The sequence below is a fragment of the Pogona vitticeps genome, chromosome 4 (genome assembly GCF_051106095.1).
Source record: "Pogona vitticeps strain Pit_001003342236 chromosome 4, PviZW2.1, whole genome shotgun sequence".
NCBI classification, from domain to species: Eukaryota; Metazoa; Chordata; class Lepidosauria; order Squamata; family Agamidae; genus Pogona; species Pogona vitticeps.
Window position 1 is genome coordinate 116,173,554 of NC_135786.1, and position 26,755 is coordinate 116,200,308.

The 26,755-nt window shown below is 43.6% G+C and overlaps 1 protein-coding gene across 1 annotated transcript in view; it reads left to right on the forward strand.

Annotated features, from left to right (window-relative positions):
* The window catches only part of CACNA1E (calcium voltage-gated channel subunit alpha1 E), a 509,386-nt gene that overhangs the window by 142,788 nt on the left and 339,843 nt on the right, over positions 1-26,755 (forward strand). Inside the window, exons 4-5 of the mRNA XM_072998149.2 lie at positions 12,287-12,393; positions 15,088-15,227. Of these exons, the coding sequence (XP_072854250.2) occupies positions 12,287-12,393; positions 15,088-15,227 (247 nt within the window). The remainder of the gene's footprint in view (positions 1-12,286; positions 12,394-15,087; positions 15,228-26,755) is intronic.

Genomic DNA, 26,755 nt, shown 5'->3' on the forward strand with positions numbered 1-26,755 from the left:
ACGCCTTCCGACCTGAGGGGCCCATCTTCCAGCGTCATATCTTTTAGCCTTTTGTTTCTGATCATGGGGCGTTCTTGGCAAAGATACTGGAGTGGCATTGCCAGTTCCTGGAGAACTATTAGGATTAGCATAAAAGAACTGGGAAATCCCTTTTTGAAACACATGCTTCAAGTCTGATCTAAATAAAGACAAATAATTTCTCTGTTAGTTTCCCCTTTAACACCTGTATCCGAATTAGAGAAGTTTCCAGAAAATTTCAAAGAATTTTTTTCAGAAGATATTGAAAAGGAAAGACGTATATTGATTAAATATTGGTTGTGGAAAATAAATTCTAAAGAAAAATAGAAATGTTAAAAGGTGAAAAGATAACATTTATTAATGCAACTCTGGTAGATCATTGGATGAAAGAATGAGAAAAGCTTAATGATAGATGCAAAGAAATAATGAAGTTTGATTCCCCAGTCTGCCTCCTTGCTATGGACTGGATGTGATGATCTATAGCAGGGGTCTCCAAACATTTCAGCTTGAGGGCCACATCATATATTTTAAACATTTTTGAGGGCCGAAGGAACGTACACACATGTGTATGCATGCACGGACTGAAGGGAGCAGACGTGAGCCTGTGGACCTGAGCCTGTGGCATTCGCCAGGTTGGATAAAAAGGCAAGGCGGGCCAGATGTGGCCAGTGGGCCGTAGTCTGGAATAAAATTTAAACATTATGAATTAATAGATGGTCTTTGACTCCTGTGAAATTAAATATTATGGATTCTACATAGTCTAAAATATCCTGGAGATGTGAATAAAAGTCGGTACCTATTTCCATATGTGACAGGAGTGTGAAGTAGTATCAGAATTTTGGAAATTAGAAAATAAAGAAATGGGAAAAATGTAGAATTAACAATAGATGTTTTCCCAAAATTTGCATTATTGCTTATTTTTAAAGAAGAATGGTGTGTTCAGGCAAAAGAAGAATTAATTTTGAATATGCTAATAGCAGCTAGATTAGTGATTGCAAAAAAATTGAAACTGAAGTGTATGTTTCAATTAACTGAATAGTATAATAAAGTCTGGGAAATAGCTGTTAACAGTAAGTTGACATGGAATGTAAAATTTAAAAATGGATTATTAAAAATAATATGTTTGTTGAAATATGGCAGTTATGTTAACAGCTATTTCCCAGAATTTATACTATTTTTTGAAAAAAAGAGAGAATTGATTGCGCCCCCTGCCCTAGCTCCATCAACACCATTGACTGCCATGCACAGACAACCTTTGCCACCACATCATTAATGAGACAGCAAATTTGACCTTGCCACTACAGATTATTGTGGATCTTCCTGATGTGTGATGGAAGTATAAGTGGCCATGTGCCAACATTCATGAGGAGACAGAAGAAGAAGAAGAAGAAGAAGAAGAAGAAGAAGAAGAAGAAGAAGAAGAAGAAGAAGAAGAAGAAGAAGAAAACCCACACTATTAACTTATTGTTGACATTGTTGATATCATTCCACCAAGGCAAATATTTTCTTTTAAAAATAGTAGTGATGAATGTCTCTGATGCCAGAAATCTGGTTATTCATTGTTTTGGTCCTGTATTATGGCAAGCAAAACACTTGCTTGCTTAGACAAAGCAGCCCTTTTATACAGTAACCTGACTTTGTTTCTGCAAATGTCATGAAATGATTGCATGTTGTACAAGTACGATATATTTGTTCATACTATGCTCTTGAGTGGCTTCCCTGACTACCTCTGGTTCCTTCCTTAATTAAGTAAAACAAATCCTCCTTCTCAGATATTTTGCTGCAGAGCATATCTACAGTATATTGGTTCCAAGTAGCTGTGGTTCAGTGACGTACTAGATTTTCCAATCTCATCCTAGACTAACAGTTCTCAGGGTTTCTTGTTCAACCAATTTACAGTCTACAGTGGTGCCTCAATTTACAACCATAATCCGTTCCAGAAGATGGACGCAACTCGAAATGTTCGTAAGTCAAAGCACCGTTTCCATTGAAATGCATTGGAACGCGATTCATCCATTCCAGAAGGGGAAAAAATAACGAAATAAATAAATAAAGTAGACAGCAAGCCCGATCGGAAGGTGCTGGAGCTTAAAAAAAAAAACCAACCAAAAATAAAGCACACAGCAAGCTTTATCGCTGGGGCTTAAAAACAAACAAACCAACAAACCAAAATTAAACAGCAAAGCAAGCCCCAAAGGCGCTGGAGCTGCCAAAAAAAGAGAAAAAATCACCATAAAACAAAACAACAACACTGCACAGAAACAAAAAAACCCAGCCCAAAACCACCCTGCAAAAACCACCCAGAATAGTTTTTTTTTAAAACAGAAAGCAGCAGTTCTGAACAGGAGGACCAGGGTCGCGTAGGTCCGCGATAGGGCGAGCAGCAGCCGGCTGCCCCCTTTCCTCGCCCAAGCAATTCACCCCCGAACCTTGTCTTTCCAGGGAGGGGACACACTTGCACCCAGCCAAGCACCCATGTGCACGCACACACACTCTCCTCTCTCGCTGTCTGCCCCCCTCCGCCACTGCTCCTTTCCGGGGGGGGGGGTAGCTGCTCCTTTCTTGGCAACCTAGGAGCACTTCTTTCTTTCCCACCCACCTGGTCAGTCAGGATACTGAAGAACCAGATGGGCAGCTGCCGCCCTCTCCTGCCTGCCTGCTGCTCCTCATGTGCTCTGTGGCATTCAGCTCTGCTCTCACCTGTCCGTCACAGCTGGGCAGGGGAACCTCAGCCAACGAGAGGACGGAGGGTGGTGCAGAAGTGGGAGGAGCTAGGTTATATAAGGTGTGTGTGATGTGTGAGAGGAGATCAGATCAGTTTGGAAGATGAATGATTAGAGAGATGGATAGAGAGTGAGAAAGAGCCTGTCAGTGAGGGAAAAGTCTGTGTGAACTAGTGTCTGAGAAACAGTGATTGACTAATTGATTTAAACCTGTGATTTACTCCTTTTATTTTGTGTAATCAATAAAAACTTTATTTGTTTTGAAAGAAACACTTGTCCTTTTGATTTTAAGGATAGGTTGGTGGCAGCAGTTTTGGTGAGAGGTAGTGAGCACTCTTAGAGGCCTGGATTGGTAGAGGCTTGAGAGTGGCTCGCTACATGCTCACGCTCACCTCCGCTCTCAGGGAGCCTGCTTGCTACACGAGTTGTTTTCCCAGCTCTAGACACAAGGGCAATCTCAGCGCGCACTCCTCCTCCTCGCAGTCTCCCTCCCTCCCACATTACCCTGCTTTTTGCACACAAAGCTCCGCCCTTCCTAAGGCACGCTTCTGTTTCCCTTCCCCTCTCTCCCAGAGTTTTTTAGAAGTTTTTTAAAAACAAGCAGTTTTTTAAAAGCAGAAAGCAGCACCTTACCATGCAGTCCCAAGCCTCTTCCAAACGCACACTCTCTAACCATTGGGGCAAACGAGCTACAAAGAAGCAGCCTCTTTGCCTACGGTTAGCAATTTGAATTTCCCACCCCCTTTCCCTGCCTTTTTGTATTCGTAAGTGGAAGCTCCGGCCACAAGTCGAAGCAAAATTTTGTGGCCGGATCCGGTCGTAACTCGAAATGGTCATAAGTCGGGACGGTCGTAAGTCGAAGCACCACTCTATAGTGTTCGTGTGTGTGTGTGTGTGTGTGTGTGTGTGTGTGTGTGTGTGTGTGTGTAAATAAATTTCTTGACCAGGGGGCCAAAGCGAGGGAAAGCTGTTTTTTTTTGGGGGGGGAGACTACAGTTTCCAGAATTTCCCAGACATTGTGGCCTTTGACCAGGTGTAACAGAAATGAGAATGATGTTTGTAGTATCAAGAAATGTAAATGATATATAGCGGTCACTCCTTGAGTCTTGGTGTTTTGCCTAAGTCTCATTTTGAGGCCTGTATTCTTTAAACAAGCATTCAGTGTTTCTGCTTGTTATTCTTTTTAAAGGTTAGTTACTTGTTTTGAATGGCACAGTTTAGAAACTTGCTTATTTTCAAGTAGCCTGGTCAGCATCCCCAGGCTGTCCACCTTGTCCACATGGTCTCCTAGTTATCTTGATTGGCTGCTTTCCCAGCATTAAAACAAAATATTGTATCATGAGGAAGTGAGCCCACTGTGAGGAGATAAACTTAAAATCATTTTTATGTTACTATCGGTGCTGATTCTTGGTCACTTACCACCAATGCAGACTTTATCAGCAAATGTTCCATATGTCTTCACTTGGTGTTCAAGAAGTATGGCTGTACTTAGTTACTTCCATGCGCTTCATTCCGGTGCATTTTGCAAAGCAGAGTACATGTTATATCCCACAAGAGCAATTTCTTTCAGCGTGGGAAACTATACCTAAAAATAACTAGTTTTTTTGTAATTTTCCCAATAGCTAACTTCCATTGTGATTGTTCCTTAACAACAGCTAACATTACTCCTTTTGTTGCGCAAAAGTAATGTTTTAGTTTCTTTTATAGTTCCGTGTCTAGCCGCACTGGCCATGTGACAATGGAAACTGTCTTCGGACAAACACTGGCTCTACAGCTTGGAAACGGGGATGAGCACCGCCCCCTAGAGTCGGACACGACTGACTAAATGTCAAGGGGAACCTTTAAAAAATAGATCCAGGGGGACCCATGTATTTCTGGATGAAACCAGTGCCCTCAACCCATTCCAGTCTGGGTTTGTGCTGTGTTATAACATGGAGACAGCATTGGTCACCCTGCAAGATGACATTCTGACAGGGGCAAGGCATCCTCGAGGTCTCTGCGGCCTTTGATACCTCTAACCATGGTATCTTCCTGATTTTGTTATACTATTTTTTATTTATAGTTGAATGGTACGTTATGATTTGATTTTTGGATATTGCTATTTTGTTGTTTTGTAAACTGCCAAGAGTGGCCCTCAGCCAGATGGGCAGTATATAAATAAAATAAAATAAAGTTGGTCTCACTAGATAGAAGGGGAGAAACATCACATATTTCCAGTGCCGACTGCCAGCTGCCACCTCATGTTCTGTTGCAGCAGTTCGAGCAGTTTGTGTCAGGAGACTGTTTTTATTATTTCTGAGAAATGGGAAAACAAAGAAACTGGCAGGATGGCTCAGTGAGATGGATACCTGGTTGCAGAGCCTAAGTTTGATTCCCCAATGGCCTTCCCAAGAGAGAGTAGCTAGAAAACCCTAGAAACGGTCATTGTAAGTCAGAATCCACTTGTTGACGCAAAATTATTACTGTATTTTTAAAACTGCTAGTACAACATTTACTAACTACTTTCTTTGATTTCAGAATTCATGGTATAGCAGTCTTTCCTGTTTTGCCTGCTGTGATATGGGTACCCTACAAAAAGCAAAAGAGGAGGAACTGAGTCTGTAACTATTTTGTTCCTATTGCAGTGATGCACAGTTGACATGCCTTACTGGCAGGACAAAAAAAAAGTATCAGGCTCTTCTGGTATTCTCTTAGTTCTGAAGCTTCATGATACTCAGATCTAAAATATTTTCTTCTGCTTTCAGTCACTAGGCATTTGTTTATATCTTGTTTGCTTGGTAAGGAATCATCATACACCTGTGATCTGCAGTACATAAAATTTGTTGACTGTAGTGTTTTGATTACCAAGAGCTTTTAAAGGTAACTGAAAAGTGTAAAAGAACTAGTAAGGTGGTTGGCTTTGATTTATGTTTGGCTTCTGCATGTTCCACATTCATATTACCAGGCAGCCTGCAAGATGTTTCAAAAAGGGCACTCTTTCCATGTCAACTTATTAAATGCAATTGCTAGGAAGCAAGGGATCTGAATCTGTGTGTCCAACTGTTTTAAATAAGTAGAGCCAGGAGCCCAATTTTCCTTCTTCCCAAAACTTCATTGGAAAATACTAACATATTGAATGACCTTTACCTTCAGGAGTCTGTAGATGATGAACTTTGTCAAATCCATGTTACTTCTGTGATTTGTAGTATTAGTAGCGATGAGTAACAGATCTCCAATATTATTTTAAAAACAAAATAAGCAAACAAGAAACCAAAAAAGCCGCTGTGGTGGGCAGGAATTTGGAAGTGAAAAACAGCAAGTGGGTTGGGCTTTCTTCTGTACTTAAAGAAGAGATAGTGCTGTTTCTCTGCTCTTAATCCCTGGACTTGCTTTCATATATTTGTGGATGTGTGAAATGGTGCTGAATTTCTGTTGTATGTATCAGTGCACATATGTGTAGCAAGCCTACTAGAGACCAGTAGAGACTTGAATTTGCCCTTGTCCCCTGAAAGGCTTAATCTTTTTTGTTTTTCAAAAGCCTATAATGAAAGCATCCCAGCACCAATCATCTAGCAATAATGACTTCTTAAGAGTTTTAACCATGCTGTCTTGCCTTCAACGGTCTCATACAAGAATACAGAGATCCTGGCTTTGGGTTCTTTCTGCACCCCTTTGCCTCTCTTTCAACCATGCCATGAAGGTGATTTGCTTAATGGAAGATATCTAGGAGCAGCATAGTTGTCATGCTCCTCCGTGGCTCCTGTTTCTCTTCCATGACTGCACTATCCCAAGCATTTTAGCTGCCCCTCTTCTCTAAAGGGGTGTTGGTTCTCCCAAATTCTTTGGCAGAAAAAAAAAAACACCTTGTGTTTCTTATTCTGTTTGCTGAAGGAGACAAGGAGCCCTCAAATCTATATTGAGGGTTTGATTCTCTTCTATGCTTCCTTGACAGGGGTTGAACTCGATAATTCATATGGTCCCTTCCAGCTCTATAGTTCTAAGATGATGGTGATAGCTGGGCAAGCACAGAATCAAGAGAGAGGGAAGGAATTCTCTCTTGTCAGTGGTGGAGGGGAGTGTTAATAACCTGTCACCAATGCATTGTTTTAAACAAAAATTGGACAATGGCCCCAGATGACTCCTCCATAAATAACATTTGGGAAATAACAGTCAGACATTGTTTGTTGCCCCAAAATATAATGCATTAGCATTAGCCTTATCCATGAAAAAGTATGTTGTCACATCTCCATTATATCTCCACCAAGAAACTATTGTATTTTTCCGTGCATAAAATGACACTTTTTCCTAAAATCATTAGAGGAAAAATTGAGGATTGTTTTGTACACGGAAGGAGGTGGAGGCAGCGCCAAAGAAGCAGCCGCGCTCAGCCACCTCTTGCCCATTGGCTGCTGCTGCCACCGCCGCCACCCATTCGCCTCCAGCGCCAGTCAGAGGGCTCACCTCCAGCTCATGTTGCCGTCTTGTCCCCTGCCCGAAGGGAGCCCACGAGTGGCACTGGAGGAGGTGATCGCACAGCAGTGGCAGCAGCAATCAATGGGCAGCCACGAGGGGTGGCCGAGCGCAACTGCTCCTCCGCCTCCACCAAATGGTCAAAATTGGGGATCATCTTATACATTCGGGGGATTGTACACGGAAAACTATGGTATTACAGATAATATTGTTACCTGTAACACCTTATAGCCAAGGTTTGACACATATAGGTGTTGTTAAGGTTATGGGTGGGTGAGGGAACTGCTTAAAATTATCTCCTTTGTAGATAAAACCACCTCTGGCTGAAGCAGAAGGAGCAGCTAAAGTAGGATAAAGTCTTTTTAAATTTTTTTAGCACAAGTATAATATGAATTACATTCATAGTTTTGACTGAGTGTTCTTTGACTGTCCTTAAAGAATCCTGTAGATTCCCATGTGCCCTATAGGTAGCAGGGACTACTGTGCTGCACTAGAGTTTGGAATAAAGAAACTTTCAAGCCAACAAGTAGACTTCTAGCTTGATGTTAGAGGAAGCCAGATTTTGACTGAATATCCAGAAAAACATCCTAACTGTTACAGCAGTATGAGAGTGGAACCAGTTTCCTCGGGAGTTGGTGAGTGCTCCAAAATTGGAGGCATTCAAGAAAAACTTAATCACCTGCCAGATATGCTTTGATTGTATTCCTGCATCGAGCAGGGGGTGGACTTGATGGCCTTGTAGGCCCCTTCCAACTTCACTTTTCTATGATTCTATGAGTGTTTCCCTGGTGGTTTTGCTGGACCTCTTAGTGGCTTTTGATACCATTAACCATTGTCTCCTTCTGCCCTGTCTCTCTGGTGTGGGACTTGGAAACATTGTTTTACAGTTGCTCTGGTCCTTCCTGGAGAGAATGCAGTGGATGGTGCTGGGGGACTCCTGTTTGACACCTCGGCTACAGGATCTGTTTTGTCTCCTATACTGTTTAACATGAAACCGCTGGGAGAGGGTGCCCGGAGTTTTGAGGTTCGGGTACTGCACTGATGACACTCAACTCTATCTCTTCTTCATCTAAATCCAAGGAAGCTGTCTCAGTTCTAAATCAGCGTCTGGTGTCAGTAATAGATTGGATGAGGGCGAATAAATTCAGATTCAATCCAGACAAGACAGGTGCTTCTGGTCAGTTGAAAACCAGATCAAGGAATAGGGTTGCAGCCTGTGCTGGATGGAGTTACACTCCATCTAAAAACACAGGCTTGGGGTTCTCCTAGATTCATCTCTGGAACTGGATGCCCAGGTTTCAGCGGTGGCCAGGAGTGCCTTTGCCCAGTTAAAACTACTGTGCCAGCTGCACCAATTTCTTGAGAGGTCTGATCTGGCCACAGTGAAACATGCCCTAATTACATCTTTGTTAGATAACTATAATACACACTGTGTAGGGCTGACTTTGGAAAGTGTTCAGAAATTCCAAAGGGTCCAAACTTCCACAGCCAGATTGTTAACTGGGGCTGGTTACAGGGAACATACAATTCCCGTGTTATAGCAGCTCAGCCAATCTGTTTTTGGGCACAATTCAAAGTGCTGGTTTTAACCTACAAAGCCATAAATGGCTTGGATCCAAGCTATCTAATATAATCTCTCTCCATGAGCCTGCCTGGGCATTAAGATCATTAGGGGAGGCCTTTCTCTCAGTCCCACCACTCTCACTGGTGTGCTTGGTTGGGGACATGGAAGAGGGCCTTCTCTGTTGCTGCTCCCAGACTCTGGAACTCCCTCCCATAGGAAACTAGGCTTGCCCACATCATTGCTCTCCTGCAGGCAGGCAAAGACCTTTCTCTTCAGGCAGGCTTTTCCTTAATGACTGGTGGTCTGAGAGGGGTTTTAAATGGACTGTTGTGCTCTGTTATTTTAATTGCATTTTAATATTGATCTTAGTAATAGACTGGCGAAACATGAAGAAGAACCACCTTCAGAACATGGCCAAAGAGCCTGAAAAACCCACAACAACCATTTAATATAATACTTGTTTAATTCTTTTTTATTTGTATACTTAGTGTTTTAGCTTTTAAATACTCTTTTAATGATGTAAGCTGCTTTGGGTCCTTTCGAGGAGAAAGGCAGCACAGAAATATTTTAAACAAACAAACAAACAAACAAATAGTATGAGCCTTCTGGTTTGATCCTCTGTATAAAAACCAGAGATGGGAAACGTTTGTTTTTGGGACTTTGCCTGTGGTTGTTGTGGGATTCTGGCAAATGCAATCCATCTCTGACAAAGATTAAGCATTTCTTTCCACTCATTGTCAACAAAATCATATATATATTTTTTGCCTGCCACATTACAGGTGCTTGATGTTTCAGACTCTCTGGATCCTTCAATTCACCTCAGGATCCCTGAGCTCTGAGATTAAACATAGACATGACTGGGCCCAGTCTGGCTTTAGGAACAGATTGTAGCACTGAGCGACTTGAAAAAAGGTCTCACAGGGACTCAGAAAATGGAATCTCCCCCCCCTTCTTTCCAGTGTTTTTTCTGGTAACACCTATACATGTATATAGTGCCCTCCTCCTTCTAGTGGTGTACGTTTCTTAAGTCTATTCCATGTGACTGAAGGTATACCAAGGAGGCATCAGAGCTTGGCAAATTAGATTTAAAAATTAATTAGTGAAAGTTAAATGTTAGAAATTGGAGAGTTAACTTGTTACTATTAATGTTTGAACCTGAAGATATTTGACCTTTAAATTATCAATATTAATGCAAGGACTACAATATTGGTTTTATGCAGTCCCTGTAGAGGGCGTATGCCACTTACACTGTCTTTCCTCAAAGGGAAAAGGGCTTGTACCTTTTTTTTTAAACAGCAAGATTTATACAGGGTAGCCCAAATTTGGTACTGAAAAAAAAAATCCAGGCTATAGAAGTCTTAGGTCATATCACTAAGATTCTACAGCATTTATTCTGGGTTTCTGGAATTTTAATTCAAAAGCACTGAAAGCTCCAAAACTGAGAAGCATTGTTCTATAAAGAGCCAATTGGCCATTCCCCACTATATTTTTCCAGCCTGGTATTATTTAAAAACAAAACAAAACTGCCTGAAAGTATACGTCTGATTAAATCATGTGTCAGAGAGCAGGCGTATCTGATCCCGTTCAGCTGCTTAGATCATAGCTAGCCCATTCTTATTGCTCCCAAATCAGTTCCAAAGTACCACTACACTAAAAAACTGGTCTCAGTCTCCCAGAGATAATGTTTGATAAATTACTGTATATTATTTGGAGCAAAACTGTAACCGCTCAGCCTCTCTTTCAAACCCTCCCTCTCCTAAAAGGGAGCATGTGGCAAAAGAAGGCCCCACCTATGCTGAAGGCCTAATTAGCTGCCCTGAGTAGACATGGTCTAGAGGGGCGGGGTAAAAATCCAATAAATAAATAAATAATTGAACTGCCCATTGGATGGCTGCCTGCAAATTTCCCTGTGTTTGTGCAAGTCTACCTTTGAAATGGAAAAGCCAATCAGCGAGGCTGCATTTTGAATCGATTTCTTTCTGGCCATCCCATAGTTGGCTATGAATGAAGAAAAGTCCTTCCTTGTTCTGACAGAGATTTTCTTCTTTTTCTTTGTCATTTTCATTAATCACTAATTTTATTTTAGTATACTTCTAGTTTTTAAGGTAAAAAAGATTATTTATCCTTTGGAATGTCCACTATATGGAGGGGTGTGAAAAACTAACATTTTTAATGAATAAAACTTTAGTTGATGTTACTTTTTAAAAATGCTGCTTTTGAATCTTTTACTGGCGTTGGTAAAAAAAAAAAATCTTGATAAATGTAATGTTAATATGTTAATTTTAATGTATTATCTCCAAGCTCTAGGATGCATCACCACTTAGTGCGGTCCAGTACAGTATAAGAAAGAAATCTGAGCTAATTTGTTTTAAAACTATATTGAGCTGTAGAACAACTAGGCAGTGAGGAAAGGGGGAATCAAAACCTGTAGGAATGGTTATTTGACAGGAGTTGAGGAGGATGAGACACAGTAGAGAGCAGAGAAGGTCAAAACCTTGCCGGTTTTGACCCAAAGAGTTTACTTGTTTGAGAGATTGGTTCATCCTTTCCTTAATGGCCTTGACAACTCAAATTGTTGCTTTAAAGTCAATCTTCTCCTACGCAACCAGTCGGGAAGTGGAACTCTGTGGCATGTAATATTAATAACAACAATAATAATCATATTTTTCAGCTTTCTAAGGTACTTTTCACCAAGATAGCTTCCACCTCTTGCCCACTCTCAAGCAACAATTGAGCTGCCAATAGCAGGAAGGTGACAGATCACTCTTTTCAGTTGCCCATGCTGAAGCACTTAGCTTAATGCACAAAGGACCTCTCACATAGCGTCAGCATGAAATGAGCGTGGCTGCAAACTGGTACTGTTTTTCACATGGCAAGGAGCCAGGTTTGACTTAATGATTGTTTTATGTTGCTGAATTGCCTAGAGAGTCTGACAAAGTTGAGACCCAGGGGCCACCATGAAAGGCAGTTACGCGCCTTCTCCGGACAATTAGTTTATTGAAATCCAGTCTAAATCTTCTTTGATGAATGTGTTGATTGATATGTGTGTATATGTGTTTTCATCCCACCACTCCTCAAAGGATTCCCAGGCCACATACAAAGAATTTGTTTATTTTACCCTCACAACAATCCTATGAACTTTATGGCTGAGCGGGAAGTTGAACTGGGACTTTCTGCTTTTACCCTGCCTAAACTGCATGGGCTTTCATTGACACTGCAGAGGTTGTTCACTACTACTAAGTAACTTGCATCTGTAGAACGACAGCTGTCAGTGCACCTGCTCTTTCTTCTGCCACTCAGAGCTTCCAAAGGGCTTTATCAAAAGATGTCTCTGTGCTGCCCCTCAGAAATTAAGGTTTATCTGTCGTGCTCGCTATGTTTGTGAGAGAGCCAGACTAGTAAAAGTTCACTAATCAGTAATTCATGTGGTAACAAAAGGGGAGAATGAATGAGCAAGGAAGTCAGTGAACCTAAAGACTTGTTCCATTTCTGGTGTTCTCTTCTCTTTTTTATTCCTTAACTTTATCCTCTACGCCCTTTGAATACATGATTCTGGCAACCATCATTGCAAACTGCATCGTTCTGGCCCTGGAACAGCATCTCCCTGAGGATGATAAGACACCTATGTCTCGGAGATTAGTAAGTTTGCTTTGTTGTTTAGTTCTGGTAAATTTATCCGCTTTTCAGTCTCAAGGGTGGGTGTGTATCTGAGATCCAATGGCAACACTGATGCCTAACAGTGGGCTGCCCTTCATGGTTCAGGGGTTGAAATTATTTAAAAAAAAAAAAAGTAGTCGTTTGCCTTCAGCAGAGGCTATACTTCATTCTTGCTGTGATTTAACCTAGTCCAAGTGGCCATTTTGTTGACTGTGAGGGGCAAGAAACTATAGAATATGTTTACAGTGGCTAAAAGTGTGGTTTCCTATTGGTGGCTTTTGTGGAGTGTGGGGGAATTTGTAGGGGTTTCCAGTTGGTTCTTAATTCCGCCTAAAATTTGAGGTGAACTTGGAGGTTTCTGCTGATTTTAAATATTTTTAGGAAATCTAATAGCATTATCATAAAGCTACCAAAATCAGTCAGAGGTAGGAGCAGGGGAACTGTGTCATGCATGCCTAGAAGCAGAAGAAGAATTGATCAACATATGTTGGATGTGCAACAACAAAGTAGTACTGTTAGGTTTACGAGGGGTCATTCAAAACATGGGAGTGTTTGGGAATCTACAGCCATTGGAGTAGTGCAGAAGTGCATTAATGGCACTAGACACAGATGGCTTCTTCCTCTTACTAGACACAGATAGTAAATCAAATTTGTTTGCATATTTTTTTCATATAAATCACTCTAAACACAGTCTTATACTCTGTGTTTGGCACATACAGGTTCAACTGAGGTCAAAGAGATTTTCTCACAAGTGTATTGGCACAGGATTGTGTCTTAATTATGAAGAACTTGGCATCCCAGAGTGCAAAACATGTAACAATAGGCTCAAGTTGTAGGAAGCCAGATTTCTACTGAGTATCAGGAAAAACCTCCTAACTGTTAGAGCAGTACGACAGTGGAATCAATTACCTCAAGAGGTGGTGAGTGCTCCAACACTGGAAGCATTCAAGAGAAACTTAGACAACCATCTGGCAGATAGCCTTTGATTTGTATTTCTGCATCGAGCAGGAGGTTGGACTTGATGGCCTTACAGGCCCTTTCCAACTTCAACCCAGTTCGGTGTGGCACCCACACAGGTACTCTGTAAGCACCACACACTTCCCTCTCCTGCCTTATCTGTGTGCTTGCCAATTCCCTGGGCTTCCTCCCCCTGCCTCCGTAGCATGGCTGTTCATTCACCAATTGCAGTGGGTGTTTCCTTCCTGCACCTCCTCTGACAGTTGCCCACTCAGATGACAAGGCGGGGCAGGGAAGCAGAAGCTCTGCCTATGAGTGGGCAGATGTTGGAGGAGAGAAGCACCCACTGCAATCACTGAGTGGGCAGTCATGCTGAGGAGGTGGAGAGGGAAGTACTCTTCACTCAGGGAATGGGTGAGCACACAGCGGAGGTAGGAGAGAGGAGGGCATGGTGCCTGGAGAACACCTGTGTGGGTTCCACGCTGAACTGGGCTGAGCCACCGAACTGTGTTTCTTGCCCATCTCTACTGATGAATGACCCATTAAAGTTGGGTATTCATCAAACACAACATTCTGAAAAATGTACCACATATGGACATATTGAGAACTAGGCATGCAATTTTCAGAATATATGGACTATAACCCCCAGAAGTCTTCAGCAATTCCACCAGAGTTCTGGGAGATTAATTAAGAAAGCAAAGTCTTTACAAGTGTTTACCAGTTCTTAAGTTAATGGAGCAAAGGTCTTTGGGAGTTACAAGGAATTATGGGTCTGGTAGTATTTTTGAAATGCTTCCTGTGCAAGTTCTAATGGGCAGACACTACCATACCCATAATTCATTGCAACTCCCACAGAGTTTAGCCCTGCCCACCCATTTCCTCTATCGTTTCCACAGGATGAAAATGGCCACCAGAGCTTGATTTGTTTAGCTTAAGAACTTAAAAACACTTGCCAGGACTTTGACTTCTTGACTGGAGCCCAAAAGATTCTGGCTGGAGAAATTGTTGGAGACTTTTGGGAGTTACAGCCCACAAATTTTGCAAATCCCATGCCTAGAACTGACATACTTCATACTTCAAAAAAAAAACAAAAACACTTTCCCATATTTTACTTACCTGTTTCAATTTACCACTTTTATTTTAAAAATCCACCTAACAATTCTTGTCAAACTCCATAGGACTCAGTAGTAGAGATGGGCATGAATTTAAAAAACCGAATCACCAAATTCATTCAAAAATCGCTAATTCATCCATTTGTATTTGTACGAATCAATGCCTCCAATGAATACGAATCAATGGATTTTAGCTACTCGCCTCTACAATCCCTCCAAGTTTGGTGAAGATTAAGTTTCCCGAAGCCAGCTGCTAAAGGGCACTTTTTGGGTGTATAACTCGGATGTCTGAAACCGAATCTTTACCAAACTTCAGAGGCATTGTGGAGGAGAGTCATGGCAAGCTTAATGGTTATTACAAACAAGTTCAAGCCCCTTCCCTAACCTTGCATAGGCCTCAGTTTTTGGGCCTAGTTTAATGGACTCACTCCTTTTTTGTTAGCCCTCTCTACTATCCCTCTCAAACATGTCCAGGGTGGAGGTATGATTAGTGACTGAGGATTAGTGATTTAGGATTAAACCTTAAAAGATCAGATATTTTTCAGAATTTATTCTGGATATTTGCCAATGCCCTTCTCTGACCTGTTCATTTTCTCCCTCCCTGTAGGAGAAGACAGAACCTTATTTCATTGGGATCTTTTGTTTTGAAGCCGGCATTAAAATAGTTGCTTTGGGATTCGTTTTCCACAAGGGCTCATATTTGCGGAATGGATGGAATGTCATGGATTTCATTGTGGTCCTGAGTGGGTAAGTTTTTAATATTTTTGAAAGGTGACATTGGATGGAGCTAGAATTTCCTGGTCTTTGTCTGGATCATTATGCATTTGCACTAATAGGTCTGTGCCTCCACAGAGCCAGCTCTTGGAAACCTTCTAGAGGGAGAGTTTTGGCAGGAGGCCCAACATTCCACTGTACTGCATACATGCTATATTCAACTGTTCAATTATTTTTCATTCACCAGAACACCACACCATGAAAGAACCTTTCTAATATTTCTAAAATATTTAGACTCATTTTCTTTAGCTTTCTCTTTAATATTTATTTATTTATTTTACATACTGCATACATTATTATTTCCTTCCATTGACAACAGAATGCCTTGTTCCCTGAGGCATTTTGTTTTCCCCTCAAAGCTAGTGGCACCAAGGACCTTTTTCAGACATGGTGTTCAGTGCAGAAGGTGCCTGTTACTTCCTCTTGGGAAATTTTGTTAGGGTTTTTCCAGCTAGACATGGAGGAATCATGGAGGAGGTGCCCATTTAAAGCCTTTCTTTTTGAAAAGGTGCTCTTAGTCACATCTTCACCAGCACAGATGTCTTCTATCTGCAAGTTACTCATCATTCTAAAAGTCTTAATGAATACATCCATTTTATTCGCAAAGGCTTTCATGGCCAGGATCTAATGGTTGTTCTGGGTTTTTCGGGCTCTTTGGCCGTGTTCTGAAGGTTGTTCTTCCTGACGTTTTGCCAATCTCTGTGGCCGGCATCTTCAGAGATGACCAGAGTACAGGTTGCTGTCCTCTGAAGATGCCGGCCACAGAGACTGGCAAAATGTCAAGAAGAACGACCTTCAGAACACGGCCAAAGAGCCCGAAAAACCCAGAACAAGCAATACATCCATTGCTACTGCCACCACAGCATCACCATTATCAGAGCCTTAATCTCACTGCCAGTGCCTGGAGCATCACCTCTGTAAAGTAAAGATGGGAAGGTGTAAAAGAATGCAGTAATTGGAACAATTTTTAAAAAAAGTTAAAACATACTGCAGTAACACATTTGGAGGAGATGCTTGTGCCTCCAGGTGTATAAAGCAGAACTTGCTACCAATGATCCTCTTGAAATCCCCATTCAGGGATCAGTTCTGCAAGGTTGAAATTCAAGATGACGGACAAATAACTGTACAAATACACACCTGAATATTTGGGTCTGGGTCTCAGCAGTGCCCTGTGTGAGATTCACTAGTCACCTCAATTACTCTTGAGTTAATTGCCTCATTATCATCATGCTGTCACTCCTCTAGAGCAGTGGTCCCCAGCGGTTTTTGGACCACGGACTGGTTGAGGGGTGGAGGCCCTGTGTGTGGACCGGTTGGGAGGCAGGGGCACCCCTGCGCTCACAGGTGAGCATGTCAGAGGAGCGTGTCGCGCTTGTGGAGGGGAGTGTTGCGCCTGTCCCCCAACAGTACCCCCCTCTGTTCCGCATCCCCCCCACAACCAGGCACCCACACTGGCAAGTCAACGCTCATCTCCTCCCGCTCTCCCCCTACTGCCCCCCCGCCTGTGACACAGCAAAACTCCCCATGGCATGAAAGGGGCCAAATGGACACTCAACTGCCCTCCATCACCCTCCCCCCATGAGAGCCGCAACAACCTGCTGGGTCTCCAACACCCTCCACCTCCCCATAACTGGAGAAAAGAAGAGCCCAGCACCGCCTCCACCACCAGGTGCAACACTCCCCTCCACTCCCTCCACCCATCCCAGCACCAAATGACAAAGGACCCTCCACACACCAGCACCAACCAAAACCACCACTTCCCCGGCCTCCAACGAGAACGACACAAAGAGACAGAAAACAGTCTCCCCCCAAAAAGAGCTGCAAACACGAGCCTCAGAAAAGGAGGAAAAAAGAGGGAGGAAGGCGAGAGGGGAGCACCCGAGAAGCAGCACATCCCTGACCCACACACCATCCACAACCCTCCACCCCCCCTCCACAGAAACACTGGACAGGAGAAGACCATCCAAAAGCAAATCCCACCCAAAAAAGGGGGGGGACAAAGGCAACAAGCCCGGCTCACCACCCCCTCCACTTCCAATCCAACCCACTCTCCCTCCCTCCCTAGAAACTCCTCAGTGCTGTGCTGCAACAGCTTTCCCCCTCCCCCAAAGCAGAGAAACAGCTGCCCCAGTGCCCCATGTGCCCTGACTCTCCCGCCCCCACTGTCCCCTGCCCCTGTCCAAGTTCTCCACACCCAAAAAGCCAAGCGCTTGCCCAAAAACCGAAACCCCAAAGAAGACCCCCTGCTCCATCCCAACATCTTTCCTTCAAAAAGAGGCCATCGCCCGGAAAACAGCCCTCCCGCCCACCACCCGCCCCCTCACAAATAAACAAACAATTAAAAAGCTACCATTCGCCTTGGGATGAAGAGGAGGGAGAGGAAAAACACATACACACAAACACGAGATATCATCTCCGCAGAAAAAGCAAACCCACACAGCCTCCACACATTCCGGCAAGGAACACACAAAGGAGAAAGCACCTGGCACCCGGCGCCAATTTCCCTCATCAGGGAGACACCCCTCCACGGCCTCCTCTCTCACCCGAATAGGTGTACTAGATGGCCAGATTATTCCTGTTTAGATAGGGTTGCCAGATACATGGGTACCAAAAGGAGGACATAGAAAGACAAAAAAAAGGACAGAGGAGGACATATTGAATTTTCATTTGAATTGTTCAGGATTAAACCTGTAATCAATACAATTTTATTACAATAGCTGACAATAAATGTCTCTTGGTGAACTGACAAAGAAACAGTCATGTTAAAAAAAAATCAATGGAGGCTTCTTTTCAAAATAGCAAAAAACATAATTTAAACAGCCAAAAAACATAATTTACTCAAACCCACCCCGACCTGGCTGCGGGATCCCCTGGCCGCTTGCACTCTGCACAGGCTCAGAGGCAACCTTGCTAATCTGGACACCCAAACAAGGCTCCAGCGCAGGCAGGGGGAAAGCGGCGCTGGGCAAAACTAACTGAGGCAGCCTCCCCTCCCCCAAGGGTCACAAGTTCAAGGCTGGGGAGTGTGAGAGTTGGAGTCCCCGAAAGGGAATTCGAACACACACAGTCTGGGCGCTCACCTTCCCATCAATGTGCTCAGGCGTTGCTTGCTCCTGCCTGGCTTGACGGGCCACGCTCCGCTTGCGCTGCCTTTCTGGGCTCCATGTGGGCTGGGCAGGCATGGCCGATCGCTGAGCAGCCGCCACCGCCACGGGAGGGGGCGAGGGCTGTGTTCCAGTGGTGGTGGCAGGTAACAGGGGGCGGGGATAGACAGGGAAAGGGGGGTGTCCTTCCACCTCTCCCCCTCCCATCCAAAATTATAACATAAAATATACAAAAGCCTGACATTTTAAAGGTTTTTATCTTTGCCTGCCAGATGGAGGACCCTAAGTTTAGATCAATCAGTCTTGAGAGTACTAAGGTGTGATATGCCATTTGGGGGCAATCCCTGCATCTGCATGGATCAACTGCATGGCACCTAAAATGACCTTATTTAGAATGATCAAAACAGTTCCTTGAGACAGGATTGCCTCAAGATCGTTAAGGAGCTGGTTAACTGTCTCTTTGGTGAAGCTGATTAATAAGGAAAGCTTCCTTTCCACTTGGCTTTGGAGGGGAAGAGACAGGAAGTTTTGCTTGAAAGGAAAACTGTTGCCCATTCGGGTGAGAGAGGAGGCTACAGAGAAACATCTCCCCAACGAGGGAAACCGATGCCAAACACCAAGTGCCCTCCCCTTCACATTCCCACCGCCAGAATGCACAGAAGCTATACAGGGCTGCCCCCCTGCAGATATGATCCCCCATGCCCACGTGCGTGTTTGTCTGCACACCACTCCCATCCCCCCTCCCCATCCCAAAGTGGACGGCAGCTTCCCCATCATTTATCTATCTGTGAGAAGGCAAGCAGAAAGCGAGAGGAGAGACCCAAGGAGTGGGCAAGAGGGCTTCTCCCCAGGCGACAACCTCCCTTCAAAATAAATATACTGGGATGGAACAAAAGGTCCTCCCCACCTCGAAGCAAGCACCTGCCTCTCCAGGTGCAAGAACGCTAGACAAAAAGGTGGTGGCGGTGGCAGGGCAGCAAAGGGGCAGAGGAACCAGGAGGCACGGGGCACTGAGGTGGCCATTTCTTTCTCTGCCCTGAGGGAGAACTGCCTCCAGGGCACCGGTGGGGTGAGAGGCAAGAAAGAAGGGGGAAAGCCACCAAAGCACAACACTGAGGAATCCCCAGGACTCGCAAGGAGGGAGAGAGAGTGGACCAGACTGAAAGTGGAAGGGGGGTGAGCTGGGCCCACCACCCCTGTCCCCCCTTTCCTCAAATGGACCTGCCCTCAAACAGTCTCCTCCCATCCAGTACCTCCACGGAAAGGGGGTGGAAAGCTGCGGGGGATAGATCACACAAACAGTGTGTGGGTTGGGGATGCGCTGCCTGCTGAATGCTGCCCCTCCCCCTCCTTCTCAGAAACCTGCATTCACAGCCCCCCCGGGAGAGACCGTGCTGTCCCCCACCACCACCAGAAGCCGGGGAAACGGGGACTCCAGTCACCTTTGTCACCTAGTGCTGCGATAGGCAAAAGGGGTGGGGAGGGGCAGAAAAGAGTGCCATGCCTGGTCGCAGAGGCGACACTGGGGCGTCCACTGCACATCAAGCTCCGCCCCTCTCCAGTGGCGAGGAGGTGGAGGGCGCCAGAAACCCGGCAGGCCACCACAGGGCTCATGAAGGGAGGGTAACGGAAAGCAGCCAAGCATTCACCCATCATGTCACAAAGAGCTTCACCATATTGCAAGCAGGAAGTAGAGCAGGAAGAGGGAGAAAGAAAAGGAAGAAATGAGTGCCAGCCCGACAGCATGAATACCTGGTCGTGGAAGGGACAAGGGACAAGGACAAGAGACAAGGGACAAGGAACAGAGGGGGGCACCACTGAAGGATAAGCGCTACACACACCCCGTGCGGGTGGGGGGGTGGAGATCCATGTCTGCGGCCCAGTTCCAGGAAGCCCACAGACTGGCACCGGGCCACAGACTGGGGGTTGACGACCCCTGCACTAGAGAGTCTGAGGAATATGAAACTAACATGGAATGGATCATACAGATTCCATTCAAACTCATCATTCTGCCATGGAATGAGGTAGTCACAATCTCCATCTCAGTGCCAGCGCTGATCTCCATTTCTCTGGTGGGACCAAATACTCTGGTTCTACCTATACAACCTAACCTCATCTTCCTACTGGTGTCCCTATTCCTTGAATGGAGAATGTAGTTGACCATCTCTGTTCATAGTGTGGTGGCACTAATACTGAATTGGATGACAGCTCAGTTTACCCATTATCATATCTGCAACTCAATCAAAATCATCATCACCTGATTGATAGTAATACAGGAGACTGAGGATGAAAGACTTCCTGAAGCTCTTTGGGTGAATATTAGGGGGAAAACAAATGACGTAGTTGTAGATATGTACCACAGGCCACCTAAGCAAGCAGAGGAAATGGATGAACATTTTGCAAATCGATTAGCTGAGATGAGTAGGAACCACACCACTGTAGTAATGGGGGACTTTAACTACCCGGATATCAACTGGGAAACCCACTCTGCGGCAAGTGGGAGAGCCAACAGCTTCTTGACATGCCTGGCTGACAACTTTCTCATCCAAAAGGTGGAGGAGGGAACTAGAGGGTCAGTCATACTGGACTTAATACTTACTAATAGGGAGGAAATAGTTGAGGGAGTGGAAATCTTAGAAACTTTAGGAGAAAGCGACCATGTCATATTAGAATTCACCATCATGCAGGCAAGGGTAACTGTACCAAGTCAGACTAGTGCTCTAGATTTTAAGAGAGCTGACATTAACAAACTAAGAGATGTAATAGGAAGGATTCCATGATGGAAATCCTAAAGGGAAAAATAATTCAGGGTGGTTGGGAAACCCTGAAAAGTGAGATAACAAAGGCCCAAATCAAAACAATAACACCGAGAAATTGGTCCACCCTGTCAAAAGCAGCTCTGTGGGAAACAGGAGAGGGAAGCAGGTAAAAATATGTAAGGACAGGGTAAAAGAACACTTAGCTGTTTTGAATGAGTTCAAGTCTCCTGAACCGGATGGTTTACATCCCAGGGTACTGAAAGAACTGGCAGATGTGATCTCAGAACCACTGAATGAATTTTTTTTAGGTCCTGGAGTACGGGCAAACTGCCAGAGGACTGGAAAACAGCTGATGTTTTTCCAGTCTTCAAAAAAAAAGGGGGGGCGGAGTGGATTTAGGAACCTACAGACCATTCAGCTTGACATCTATACCTGGGAAAATCCTGGAAAAAATAATCCAGCAGCAGATTTGTGAGCACCTAGAAAATAACAAGGTGATCACTTGAAGCCAGCACAGGTTTGTTAGGAACAGGCCATGCCAAACAAATCTTATTGCCAACTTTGATTAAGTGACTAAGTTAGTGGGCCAAGGAAACACAGTGGATATAATATACTTAGACTTCAGTAAGGCACTTGATAAGGTAAACCACACCCTACTTCTGCATAAGATAGAACAAAGTGGGATAGACAACGCAACTACCAGATGGATTTGCTGACCAACTGCACTCAACATATGGTCCTCAATGGAACCACATCTACATGGAAGGAAGTGTGCAGTGGGGTCCCTCAAGGTTCTGGCTGGGGCCCAGTGCTCTTCAACATCTTCATAAATGACCTGGATGAAGGGATTGAAGGAGCATCCATCAAATTTGCAGATGACACCAAGCTGGGGGCAATTACTAAGACTTTGGAAGATAGACTCAACATTCAGAAGGGTCTAGACAGACTTGAAGATTGGGCCCTATCCAATAAGATACAGTTCAGTGGCAGGAAAAATAAGATCCTGCACTTAGGCAGGAGAAACAGATGCACAGGTACAGGATAGGCTCAACAGTAGTATAGTCATGACCAAAAATATTGGCATCCTTGCAATTCTGTCAGAAAATGCAACCCTTCTCTCAGAAAATTGTTGCAGTTGCAAATGTTTTGGTACTCACATGTTCATTTGCTTTGCATTGGAACAACACAACAAAACAGAGAAGAAAAGTCAAATCTGATACAATCCCACACAGAAATCCCAAAAATTTCTGACAGAATTGTAAGGGTGCCAATATTTTTGGCCGTGACTGTATCTGTGAGAGGGATTTAAGTGTCCTTGTGGACCACCGCTAAGGATGAGTCAGCAGTGTGCTGTAGCTGCCAAGAAAGGCAACATAGTCCTAGCTGCATCAATAGGGGGATAGCATCAAGATCACAGGAAGTGATAGTACCACTCTACAACGTGCTGGTGAGGCCGCACTTGGAATGCTGTGTCCAGTTCTGGTCACCCCAATATAAAAAAAGACGCTGAGGCCCTGGAAGAAGAGCAACAAAGAAAAGCAACATAGATGATAAGGGGACTGGAAGCTAAATCCTATGAAGAACTACTAAAATAACTAGTGTGCTTAGCTTAACAAAGAGAAGACTGAGGGGAGACATGATAGCAATCTTCCAATATCTGAAGGGTTGCCACAGGGAAGAGGGCATCAATTTATTCTCCATTGCACCTGAGGGTAGGACAAGAACCAATGGGTGGAAACTCATCAGAGGGAGATCCAACCTGGAAATAAGGAGGAATTTCTTGATGGTGAGAACTATTAAGCAGTGGAACAACTTGCCTCCTGATGTTGTGAGTGTCCCATCGCTGGAGGTTTTCAAGAAAAGATTGGCCAGCCATGCGTCTGGGATGGTATGAAGTTCAGGATGGTATGAGGTCTTCTGCCTTGGGCAGGGGGTTGGACTAGGAGACCTCCAAGGTTCCTTCCAACCCTGTGACGATTCTATGATTCTGTGATTCATTAGTGTCCACAAATGATCTTCTTTCTCCATCAGAGGATGTGTCATCATTCCTGATTTGCCTTGCTAAATGTCTGGATCTGTCACACTGTCAAAGGGAGCAGCCATAGGAGGACTATGTCTTATCAGCCTTTGAAGTCTGATTAATGCATCAGTGGCACTTCCTGTGCCGTCATCATTGATATAAAGGGAATTTGCCAAAAGCTACCATCCATGCAGGTATTGAACCATTGGCTCAATAATTTGTATTGGACGTTGGGACAGGGCTGTGAGTTCTTGTTTCAGCATCCATATCCATACTCAGTTATAGTGGCCACCTTAGTGATAAAGAGCAGATAAAGTCACTAAGACTTTTATCTGCTCTCTGGAGAAAGATGAGAGGCACCTGGTCTTGCTAGGCTGCAAAGCTTATTCTGGGCCATCTTTCAGTCTAAGAAATGCAAAACAATAACTGTACTTGGGATGTTAACAGATGTTTCTCTGAGACCAAGTGCCCACTCTTCTGGACCACCTATTAGATGACAAGAAACAAATTGCAGCAGTTTTTGTAAGGAAGAAGCAAGACACCAGATAAACTCACCACAACATTAAGAGTCCTTGTGGGAACAGTTACATAAAAGTGTCATTTGTGGCTCCATTCCATATGTCGTTTACAAGGTGACAGAGACGAAATATTTAACATGTATTTTGAAAGTCTGTTTTCAACTAAAAACCATCATCTTTGGTGCCAGGATTGAATAACACTTTCAAACCAGGAACAGCATCACTACTTATCAATTACTGTAATACTGAGTTCAACAACCTACTATCCTCCTTTTTTTTTTTTTTTTTTTTTTTTGCTCAGCACTACGATTTCTACTATTAGTAGAATATTACTATTTCTAATAATAGTCCGCTATTGCAGGAGACTCACAAAGAGCTCAGCAAAACAGCCATTGAGACTGTTCCTTAAAACTACAGCCATGTAGTTTATTACTCGCAGTACTTCATGATACCAAAGAAGACCAGAGGTGTCTGGCCAATTCCAGATCTTCAGGATGTCAGCATTGTCATTGTTACAAAACATTTTATGATGGTAAATGTGGCCAATCTTCTTATCTTACCCTGAGATAATTGAATAGCAATGATAGATCTGAAGGATGCCTATTTCCATATTGTTGTTCACCCTTCACATTGTCAGTTTTCCCTTGTTCACACTCACAGAAGTATGTTATCAGTACCAGGTTCTACTCTTTAGCCTGTCCAAAGTACTGAAGGGCCTTACCAAGGTTATGGCAGTCACACCTGAGGAAACAAGGCATGATCATCTTTCCAAGTATCACTTTTAGCCTGTGGTGCACAGACAGAAGCCCAGCTTTGGCATCATATTGGTACAATAGTGTCTTTCCTAGGAAAAAGTCTCGTTTAACTCTGGTTCAAGACAAAGATTCCATTGGATATCAACAAGAGGCGTAGCTATGGTTCTCAAAGGAAAAGCTTACTGAATCCAATTATGTCCTAAGATACCATTCTGTTTCCTACACAATCAATTCTCAGGATTCTGTAGTGTTTGAGTCTGATGGCTTTGGCTGTGTCAATTTTGTGGTTTGTGTGATTGATGTTGAGACCTCTACAATCTTTATTTCTCTGGCATTATAACCTAGCATTCCATTCAAAGCAGATGTGACTAACTATTCTATTAGAGATTTTGCTAATCCTATGGTGGTGCACCAAGAACCACAATTTGTTTCAAACATAACATTTATTCTGCCAGAACACAGATCAGTGATGACCATAGATGCTTTCAAGGATAAATGGGATGTAGCAGCCATTCTCAACTTTTTTTTTTTTTTGGACACAGCCATAAACTCAATATGAAAGAAATATAGGCCAAATCAGGATTGTATAATTCACGTAATGAACCTTATAAGGTGGCATGTGAAGCGTTGTTTCCAGTTGATGGCCCCCTTCAAATGTTCCAGGGGTCCCTGGAGACCATTTGGGCTCCGTTGAGAATGGCTGGTCTACAGTACTGTGTTCAGGGAAAGTGGGAGCTACATCCTTGTTTGCCTGAAGCTATTTCAGTAATAGGAATGACCAGTCATAGCAGTGCTTGCTTTTACATCAGCAGAGTGGGAACACGTCAAGGCTCTTTGGGACCTGCCCTACTCCAGTTGTTTCTTTAACAGGAGTGACACATAAAATCTTGACAGCACCATTGTCACTGCATTAAACACTGTTTCCTCTCCTACTTCAAATCAGTTATAAGGTATTATCTCTGATTTCCACCTTGACCAGATGTTGTCTTTGAATGGTTGGAATCAGTCTTTCATCCCTATGCCTTGCAATGTGGAGAATTCACTTGGGAAGAATAATTGAAATCATACCAGATATGAGATGATGGTCTGATTGCAAGTCCTACGATTACAGATGGTGGGGGGTTTTTTTTGGGGGGGGGGGGCTCATTTTTCTTATGAACATTCCTTTGACCCTGATAACTAATTTTTCAAGTTATGCAACTTTTACTTCTGTTGTTGAACAAGGTATTGTCTTTCTTCTCTATTAAACTTGTTTAGCAGTCATATCAGCTCATTCATCTTCAGTTGATAGCATCATAGATCTTTGTTTACAGTTCCTGAAATTAAAAAGTTTCTTCATCCTTCATGTATCATTATCAGCCTCAAGGGCTGCATCTGGTCCATGAACGAAGTTTCACCATCCATGTTGTGAAATGAAAGCAGCTTAAGAGTGAGAAATCTGGACTGGGGAGTGAAGAGGTGTTTAATCTCTTTTCTACTCATCTTGCCATAATTCACTTCTCAAAGCAGTTGTACAGCAGTATGGGGTTCCAAATGATGTGTTTGTGAGGTCAATGTCCTTTGTTGCTTTTCGGTTCCAGTCACTCCTTTTTGAAATTGCTTTCTCTTTAGATAATTCCTTCCCTTCACTGTAGGTGATCTATTAAATGTGTTTGTGTATTGTGTGTAGCCAGGGTCATAGCTGGTTTTTTTTTTTGATTGTGAAGAATGGTTTTAAATTGTGACATGCAAACCAAGCATTATATAAAACTGGTCCTTAGGCTGATCTTTAACATAAGCTAAATAAAACCTTAGTACATGGTGGCCACAGCATAGTCATCTCTTTTCAGATGTCTTAGAAACAAACAGAACACTCCACGGGGGGGGGGGGGGGAGCAGTTTCTGCTTCATTGTACACATTCATTGTACTATGAGAAGCTGGACTCATGAAGGAAGTCTGAGTTTCCAGAGTGTCTAAAAATATGGTGGCAGATCCTTTGGGACAAACAGCTGTGCTGCGGTCTAGAGCTGTAGAATCTATATGCCACATCTTACATGCATTTGTTATATGCAGCACTTGGCAATGTTACTTTTAAAACTATTACGTTGCGGTATGGTCATGCTGACTGCGGACTTTTGGAAGCTGCAGTCCAAAAAGTGACTTTTGTAAATTCAGATTTTATGCACAGTACTGTAAAATTTTTTGAAAGGGGCAAATTGTTGTCCCCCTCTTTTTGAACACAGCTGTTGGATGACTTCTCTTGAACTACCCTGGCAAAGCTTCAAGTTACACCTGTTACAGGTTCCTCTGTTACTTTTTTCTCAATAGAGAAGTTGCCACTCCAAATACCGGGGATGGGGAACAT